The sequence below is a fragment of the Microtus oregoni genome, unplaced genomic scaffold (genome assembly GCF_018167655.1).
Source record: "Microtus oregoni isolate MIOR12 unplaced genomic scaffold, Mior012 000011F_ref0000422, whole genome shotgun sequence".
Lineage (NCBI taxonomy): Eukaryota > Metazoa > Chordata > Mammalia > Rodentia > Cricetidae > Microtus > Microtus oregoni.
The window spans coordinates 45652283-45661910 of NW_024543070.1; the positions used below are offsets into that span (position 1 = coordinate 45652283).

General features: G+C 41.0%; 2 protein-coding genes across 2 annotated transcripts; both read left to right on the forward strand.

Annotated features, from left to right (window-relative positions):
* The first annotated feature begins 3410 nt into the window (after nucleotides 1-3410).
* LOC121453222 (protein CTLA-2-beta-like) lies at nucleotides 3411-4619 on the forward strand. Its single transcript, XM_041659745.1, has 4 exons — nucleotides 3411-3497; nucleotides 3752-3874; nucleotides 3970-4095; nucleotides 4452-4619. Exons 1-4 carry the CDS (start codon nucleotides 3411-3413, stop codon nucleotides 4617-4619), a joined length of 504 nt encoding a protein of 167 aa, XP_041515679.1.
* A 2778-nt stretch (nucleotides 4620-7397) lies between these two features.
* LOC121453310 (protein CTLA-2-beta-like) lies at nucleotides 7398-9139 on the forward strand. Its single transcript, XM_041659976.1, has 5 exons — nucleotides 7398-7521; nucleotides 7863-8013; nucleotides 8266-8388; nucleotides 8487-8597; nucleotides 8925-9139. The coding sequence occupies exons 2-4, from the start codon at nucleotides 7927-7929 to the stop codon at nucleotides 8574-8576; spliced, it is 300 nt and encodes a 99-aa protein (XP_041515910.1). The 5' UTR covers nucleotides 7398-7521; nucleotides 7863-7926; the 3' UTR covers nucleotides 8577-8597; nucleotides 8925-9139.
* Nucleotides 9140-9628: the final 489 nt, after the last annotated feature.

Sequence of the window (9628 nt, forward strand, 5' to 3'; positions counted from 1 at the left end):
GAGAAGCTTCTCAGTTTCAGGAGGTCTCATCTAATAATTGTCAAACTCAGTGTCTGTGCTACTGGTGTTCTATTCTGGAAGTGGTCTCCTGTGCCAATGCATTCAAGGCTATTTCCTACTTTCTCTTCTATCAAGTTCAGTGTAACTGGATTTATGTTGAAGTCTTTGATCCACTTGGACTCGAGTTTTGTGCATGACAAGAGACATTTATCTATTTGCATTTTTCTACATATTGACATTCAGTTATACCAGCACTATGTTTTAAAGATATTTTCTTTTTTTCATTGTACATTTTTGGCTTTTTTGTCAAAATTCGGGTGTTCATAAGTGTGTGGATTAATATTAGGGTCTTCAATTTAATTTCATCGGTCCGCATGTCTGTTTTTATGCTAATACCAAACTGTTTTTATTACTGTAACTCTATAGAGCTGGAAGTCAGGGATGGTGATGCCTCCAGAAGTACCTTTATTTTTTTAATATTTATTTATTTATTATGTATACAATATTCTGTCTGTGTGTATGCCTGCAGGCCAGAAGAGGGCACCAGACCCCATTACAGATGGTTATGAGCCACCATGTGGTTGCTGGGAATTGAACTCAAGGCCTTTGGAAGAGCAGGCAATGCTCTTAACCTCTGAACCATCTCTCCAGCCCCCCAGAAGTACCTTTATTATATAGGATTATTTTACCTTGAAGACGTCAAACTTTTCTCTTTGCAAATGATATAATAATATACATAAGAGACCACAAAAATTCTACCAGTGAACATCTACAGTTGATAAACATCTTCGGTAATGTGGCAGGATACATAACTAACTCAAAAAAATCAGTAGTTCTCCTATATACAAATGATAAATGGGCTGAGAAAGAAATTAGAGAAGCATCACTGTTTATGTTAGGCACCAATAATATAAATTATCTTGGGGTAAATCTAACTAAACAAATGAAAGACCTGTTTGAAAAGAACTTTAAGTCTTGGAAGAAAGAAATTTAAGAAGATATCAGAATATAGAAATGTCTCCCACACTCTTGGATAGTTTGGGTCAACATAATAAGAATGATAATCTTACCAAAAGCAATCTACAGATTCAATGCAATTCCCATTAAAATCCCAACACAATTCTTCACAGGCCTCAAAAGACCAATGCTGAACATCATATGGAAAAAAACAAAACAAAACAAAAAAACCCAAGACAGCTAAAACAATCCTGTACAGTAAGGGATGACCATTTTCAATATATTAATCCTACTGACTCATGAGCATGGGGCAATCTTTCCATCTTCTGATATCTTAAATATGTTTTCAATGGTTGATAATTTTGATGATATTTTGACCTTTGGAAATTATTTCTTCCTTTTGTTCTAAATCTTTCAGGCATACTATTTAGTCACTTGTATAAGATCTATCAATTGTTTTAAGTAAGTACTTAGTGCCATGAACTTTCCTCTTAGGACCACCTTCATTGTGTTCATAATTTTGGACATGTTATGTATTCATATTTATTTAAATTTGAAAAGGTTTTAATATATTTTTGATGTCTGTCTTGACCCATTTTTATTCAGTAGTAAGTTGTTCCATTTCCATGGATTTGTAAGATTTCAATATTTAGCATCAATCTGTGGTGGCCAGAAAGAACAGAGGGTGTTATTTCAAATTTTGCATATTTGTTGAGACTTGCTTTATGTCTAAGTATATAATTGATTTTGGTGAAAGTTCCATAAGGGCTAGAAGAAGATAGCAGAGAACAATAACCATAGTTTATATCTTGAGCACATAGCCAAAAATCAGGAACACTGCAAACATGCAGAGTTTTCTTTAATTTTGATTGTAATATGGAATTAAACTGTATGGCTATCTGTGTATATCAATTTCTGCTTATATTTTCATCCAATTTGACTTGGGGAGATCAAATGCATCTTTTAGGAAAGTATCCATTTGTTCATTCAATTCTGCTTTTAACAAACATCCAAAAATCTTCAAATCTCAATTATCAGACAGACAAGTATTCATTCAAACTCCAGAGAACATCAAAAGAATGTGGCCATACAACTATACTTTTATCTTTTTATGTGATATATCAAAATAGAAAGAAAAGCTTCTGATCACATGTGTATTTTCTGTATTCTATAGGAATGTATATTTTCTCTAATTTCTCAGCCAAAGCCACTGTATTGTTTTCTGAATTTTGTCATATCTGCTTTGCAGTCAAATGCACAGCTGTGTTAGTCAAAGGAATGGTGAAGCCCACACAGCAATTTCCTCCTATCCACTAAACCCTGTTGGCCATTTAATTCTGGGTGCATGGGGCACCTGGTTTTTGGTTTGAGGAACTCTAATACTTTTTCTAAAGCTGTAGGTTGAGATGTTGATGGTCGGGCTGAATGACACGTATCTCTGACACCTCTCTTTCCTGTTAGTTATTTATCCTCCCTGAAGACGCTCCTGTCTGTCATCCGTTTCAGGCAAGGCAGCCACAGACAGGTACGCGTTGCTAGATTCTTCAGATGTGCTGCCAGCAGTGCCTTCACAGTACTTAGGCTAGCACATGCTCTCCATACACACGCAGAATCTGAGGTAGGACTGTAGGATCTACTGTGTCATCGATGGGTTCATCCTACGACAACTCGGTTGTTTCTGAAGTACTCAATTATACAAAACAGAGAACATTCCATGAGTCTTGTGACTGTCAGGTGAGCACATTCTGTGTGAAACAGCTTCGGTCAGGGGTCTGCTTAGTCTTCAGAACTATGTTTCTCTAGCTGGGATGCTTAACACACTAGTCAAGCTAGCTTATATCTCTATTCTGTGGGCCAGGCTGAGGCTTCAGGGAAGGGCTAGCCACTGCTCCTGGAAGGAAAGGGTAGAGCCACAGGCTACTCTTCTCCTACACCACCAGACTCCCTTATAAATAGCTCTTTAGGAGACCCTGCACATCACAATCCTGGTTTCCACCTTTGAACAGAAGCTGCAGCACTTCAGGTGGGAGCGGAGACAAGCAAGGTACACTGGCCCTGATCCTATCAAATCATGCTCCAAAAACATCCTCATAGCTTGCTCTGGTTAACTGGAACTTCTCTTCTTTCTCTATACTTTTTTTTGAGGGTTTTTGTTTTTTTAAGAGAATATAATTACATCATTGTTGTCTTCCCTCTCTGCCCTAAAAACTCTCTCGTGTACTTCTCCTGATATAACACTTCTAATTCTTCCTTAAATTCTGACCTCTATTTCATTAATTGTTGCTACATGCATATATATATATATATATATATATATATATGCATATGCATATGTTAGTCAGTATGCATAATATTACTTGTGCATATGTTTTCAGGGCTGGCCATTTGGTATTAGACAAGTCCTTGTTCCCTAGGTTTTTGAGACCTGATCAGTGCTGTCTTTCTTCTTGAGAATGGCTTCAACTGCTCCATCACCAGATCCCAGTTTGGATGCTGAATGGGAGGAATGGAAAATGAAATATGAAAAAACCTATTGCCAGGTTGGTAACATGGGCACTGTCTAGAGGGATTTCAGGAAGAATGGCCCCTGCTATTAAGCGTCTATAGACATAAACATGGCCACAGAAGCCAGCCATCACTAAGGACTTGCTAAAGACATTCACTTATGAACTCAAAGTGGCCAGATTTGCTCATCCTCTGGATGTGGAGGATGACTGGCTGTCATGTCCTGAGACCCCTCTCCGTGCCTCCTCTTGACTTGTCTGAAGGAAACACTGTCTCTTCCATGTATCAGGATGAAGAAAAATACAGAAGGACCTTGTGGGAGGAGGAGAAGAAGAAGATTGATGAACACAATGCCGAGTATGGGCAAGACCAGACCGGCATCTATGCAAGCCTGAATGAATTTAGCGACATGGTGACTGAGCTATGGATTGTTAACTCTATGTTTCTTCTCTATACATCTTTCAAGTATCGGTTGGTTTTCAATGTTTTATTTGCTTTTTCATGAAGACCTATGAAGAATTCAGGAAAGTTTGCTGTGGAAACTTAATGTGGGCAGAAGAAGACCTGGATTGTGATAAGCATGAATATAAGGATTTGACAAAGGACAACAATGTAACAGCTGAGAAGGATCAGGTATGACTGTCACATTTCTACCCACAAGTGCCCACAAAGAAGCGGACAAGGAGCTGAAGTCCTTACTTCTATCAGCTACAAACAGCACAAAGTTCACTGTTTGACTAAGCGTTCTGCTCTTTGGACTGTGCCTACAGTTGACATGGTTGTAGGTGACAACCAATTCTTCTTTCTCAGGGTAGCTGTACTAATTGTTCAGTTTTAAACATGGTTGGTTCCCTTGTCAGACAAATGTGTTACAGGGGAGGTAATGACAAAGCCACTTTGGTGCATTCTTTGTAAATAATGCAACAAGTGTGTTTCTTCCAGCCCGAGTAACGGTTCTGGCAGAAATGGCAACATTATTTTAACCTCAGAATAAAGCAATCTATGTGCATTGCCTCAGGAGCCCTCTGCTTCAAGAAGTGACCCGCGTGATGGTGACAAGGCTGAACAAGGGAAAAATAGAAGAAGAAACAGCAGGGGGCCTCTCCAGTACAGAGGCTAGCCTGGGCTGTGTGGATTCCAACTCTGAAAACTTTTAAGATACACACTGTGATATAAAATCTAAAACACGTTTACTCAACAAACCCTACAATACCTTAATCTGTGCTCTCACTTACTTTATATTATTGATTCTCACAAGAATTTTTACTTTTTTAACAAAAAGAATGTAAACCACAATGTCTTAAAATTAAAAGTCAACTTTAAATGTAACATTGTGCTTTCTTTCTGGTTTTGTTTTAATCAAATTTTGCATCATTGAAACATTTTCCTTGAAGGTATAACTGGCTGTTAGGGTGGCTAACAGGAGTGGAGAGTTCTCTCATTTCAGAGCCAGTTTCCCATCCCTGGTAGAGCTCAGTTTCCACTGTTTCAGGTGCCCACTTTCAGCAATGATCTGGATTTTCTGGGGTTCCAACTTTCTAATTTAAATCAGAAAACCAAGTATAATTGGTGATTGAAAAGCATTCAGTGCAGAGAAGGCACCTTCTGCCCCACTGGCCTGATCCTGTGTCATGAACCTCATTTTATATGAACATAACAGTGACTTATAGCATGAATAATAAGAACCCAGAGAAAGATATTGGGGTTCAAGCTGAAGATCAGAAAAGCAAAGCAGCCGGCCTCTGGCTCTTACCTCAGACTAAAATAGGTGATCCTGCCTCCACAAACCCTCAGATTGAGACCCAGCTGAGACCTGTCTTCTCCTATCTTATATTCTGCTCTAGTGCTGGGATTAAAGGTGTGTACCACCACTGCCTGACCTGTGTGACTGATGAGAGTGTCTGTTTTGCACTCTGATCATCAGGCAAGCTTTATTTATTAAAACACAAATACTATACCACTACAGTGACCTGTACTAGCTGTTCAAGAGTCACAAGAGTGTAGTGTATTTTCTAGTGACCCTATCAGAAACCCATAGTGTCCACTTGTGCGTGAAGATTCTTGATGGTCTCTTGCTGCAATTGCATTCAGTCTAACCTCAGGAGTCATCATAGTTTCAAGAGAGTTCAGATCTCCAAAATTCAGTTTTTTTCTTAGACTTGAGGAAGTCCATTAACTGTGATTACCTTGTGTGAAATTAACATAATAACAACTCAGACTTCCATCCTCTATGGTTGCCTAGGGCCAGTCCCCAGCAGCAATAAGAGTCAAAATCAGAGGCAGAGGCAACTTTATCCTAATTTTACCTATGTTAATTTTTCCATTAACCTAACCTCTGATATAATTCTTTACTGTATTTATTAAAGACCCTCAACCATCGAAATCCTATTTTAACTAATAATACTATTGTATAAAATCATTGCTTCAGTTAAACAGTACAGCTTGGGAGGAAATCGTCTTCATAATAATCCACAGGTAAAAATGTCCAGGAGAACAGAATATTTCCATGAGGTAAACACACTATGTTATAGGCAGTGCGGGTCTCCCCACACCACGCCACACACCAGAGAGAGATGGCAGCGACAAACATACAAAGACACAGCCGTAGCAATCCAAATTCCCACTCCCTTCCCTCCTCCCATTCCTTCCACACACCCTCCCACCCCACCCCCAAAGGCAAGAGACATTCCGGAGCCAAGGCCTTGCAGAGGAGTTTAACTCAGCAGAGTTTCATTTCCTGGTGGGCCAATCCCCTGATTGATATCTGCTGCTCCTCTGACGTGGCCAATGGTAATCCACCCTGACTGAGGGGAGGCACACGCATTCTCTTGGGCTGTGTCTAACCAACTCTGCCTGGAACCAACATACGAAATCCTTAAATTTCAATTATCTGTCTGGCAAGTGCACAGTAAAACTTCAAAAAACCCCAAAGAAAATGGGCACAAATCTACTTTGTTTTAACCTTTTCCTGTAATATATAAAATAAGAATGAACCAGATCTCTTCACCTGCAGCAGTTTATATTTTCTGTGTTTTTCACACTGTATCCTCTTTTCTTTTCTTTTTTTTTTTGTTATTTTTTTTTTGGTAGTCTTTTTTTTTTTAATTATTTATTAAAGATTTCTGCCTCCTCCCTGCCACTGCCTCCCATTTCCCTCCCCCTCCCCCGGTCAAGTCCCCCTCCCTCATCAGCCCAAAGAGCAATCAGGGTTCCCTGCCCTGTGGGAAGTCCAAGGACCACTTTTCTGGCTTTTACTACATCTGCTTTGTAACCATGTGGCCAGCTGTGTTCGCTGGGGACACTCACAGCAAGTTTCGGGTGTCCAGAGTCATGGTAAAGTTTCACGTGTCCAGTCAAACTCTGTGGGTAACCTTTTTGAGCACATGAGGTATCTCTTCTTTGATTTGAGCAACTTCAATGCTTTTTCTAAAGCTGTGGAGCCCTAGGCTGAGAAACTGATGGTCAGGCTGAATAACAAAGTATCTCTAACATCTCTGTTTCCTTCTGGTTATTTCTTCCCCTCTGCAGGCGCTCCTATCTGTCAGGGGCTGAGTTTCAGGTAAGGAAATCACAGGCAGATACACACTGCTTGATGTTTCAAAAGTGCTGTCACAGTTCCCCATACAGATGCAGAACCTGAGGCAGGACTGTGGCGCACACACAAACTGTCCCCAGTGGGTTCTCCTCCCCACAATTCTGTTGTTTCTGAAGACTTTCAATTTTATAAAACAGGACATATCTGAGTCTTAGGATTCGCAGAAAAGCCACATCCTTTATGAGACAGATGGGTGTTAAGGGCTGGTTAGTCTGCAGAGTTCTGACTTCCTTCCTGGTGTGCATGAGTCACTAGTCAAGCCGGTTAAGGACTTGCTCTGAGCACCAGGCTGAGGCTTCAGGAAAAAGCTAGGCTTTGCTCCGGAAGGGAAGGGGTGGAGCCACGGGCTGCTCTGCTCTTGCAACACTGGACTCTTTTATAAATAGCTCTTAGGAGGCCCTGCATACCACAGTCCTGGTGTCCACGTTTTTAACGGAAGCTGCAGCACTACAGAGACAAGCAAGGTACAGAGGCCCTGGATCCGGCCGACTCATGCTCTAGAAACATACCGCAGCTTTGCTCTGGTTACCTGGGACTTCTCTTCTTTCCCTGGGTTTTCTTTCTCTTTGTTTTTTTATCTGTTTGTTTGTTTGGTTGGTTTTATTGTTTTAAGATACTAGTGGAATTACATCATTGCTACTCCCTCCTTTTCCTCCCTCATGCCCTCAGAAACACCCTTCCTGAGTCATTTTAAAACCTGGCCTCTTTTTTCATTTATTGTAACTATGTGCCTATATGCATATACACATATACTCCTAAATGTAGCCTGATCAGTATGCATAATTACTTGTGTGAATGTTTTCAGGGCTGACCATTTGGTATTGGACAAGTCCTTGTTCACCTGATCAGTGCTGTCTTCCTGCTTGAGAATGGCCTCAGCTGCTCATTCACGTGATCCCAGTTTGGATGCTGAATGGGAGGAATGGAAGAAGAAATTTGAAAAAACCTACAGCCCGGTTGGTAACATGGACCCTGTACAGAGGGATTTCAGAAAGAATGCCCCCTGCTGTTGAGAGTCTATAGACATAAATGCGGCCACAGAGGCCAGCCATCACTAAGGACTTGCTGAAGACTTGCACTATGGCTAATTCTCTGAGTGTGGACAATGGCTGGCTGTCGTGTCCATGGCTCCTCTTGACTACACTCTATTTGGTCAGCTTGTGTGGGTGTTAATAAGAAAAAATACCATCTATAGTATTTGTTTCCAGGATGAAGAAGGACACCGAAGAGCACTGTGGGAAGAAAATAAGAAAGTTATCGAGAGACACAATGCAGAGTACGAACAGGGCAAGACCAGCTACACGATGGGCCTCAACCAATTTAGCGACATGGTGAGTGAGAAATGGGTTACTAACTCTGTGTTTCTTCACTTCGGATCTTTACCGTTAGTCTCCTGTTTCTCAATATTTTTGTTTGCTTTTCCATGGAGACGAATGAGGAATTCAGGACAAGTTGCTGTGGAAGGCCAAAGTTTACACAAGATTTGTCTAAATCTGAGACGGTAGAAGAGAACAACTAAGTGACATCTGTGGCAGATAAGGTATGACAGTGTCTCGTCCCTCGCGGACGTCAGCTGTGAAACAGCTGGCGCTTCACTGTTGGACTGAGTGGTCTGCTCTACGGAGTGTGGAGAGAGTTTATACTGGGGTGTGGGTGACAATCTTTTCTTCTTGATTGGGGTGCTATAGTTGGGCATGAAACATGGTGACCATGAAGGCACTCTGACAAAGTCACTGTGCTGTAGTCTTTCTAATCGAGGTCATAAGTGCTTTTCTGCCAGTCGGAGTAACGAGAGGGGATGATTGACAACAATAAGATAGCCCAGGTGTGAAGCAATCTTTACTCCTTTGCTCTTGCATTGCCTCAGGAGCCTGCTGCCCAAGATGATGCTGAGGAGAACGGACCCGTGCAAAGGAGGAGCAGGAGGGGTTCTCTCCATCACATTGTCCAGCATGTGCCCTGCAGAAGAAAATGCTGACTTCATTTAATAGCAACATTGTGATAGGAATGGCCAGGCATAGTCATGCTAATAAAATGTTTTTTACAACAATATCTTAAAATTAAAGCTTGACTTTAAATGTAGCATTGTGCTTGCTTTCTGGTTTTATTTTAGTAATACTGTACATCATTAAAACCTTCTGCTTGACAATATACCTGGCTGTGGGATGGTGTTCTAGGAGTAGGATGGTTCTCTCATCATAGGGTCAGTTTCCCATCCCTGGTGGAGCTCTCTTTCTAGGGATTCAGTTGTCTACTTTCAGCAATGATCTGAAAGTCAACAAGGAATTTTCTGGGATTCCAACTTGTTAATTTGCAGTAGTTGACCAAATATAATTGGCCACAGTGGCGAATTCAGAGCAGAGAAGGCACCTTCTGTCCCACTGTCCTGACCTCTGCCACAAATTTCATTTTATAAAACATATCAGTGACCTGCTCTAACTGTGCTGTGACCAAGTACTAGTCATCTAAAGGATAAAGTCTGTGGTCAAAGGAATGTAGTGTATGCTCAAGTGACCCTATCAGACCCAAGAGAGTCCAGCGGTGCAGGATACACGGCTGTCTCTTGCTGCA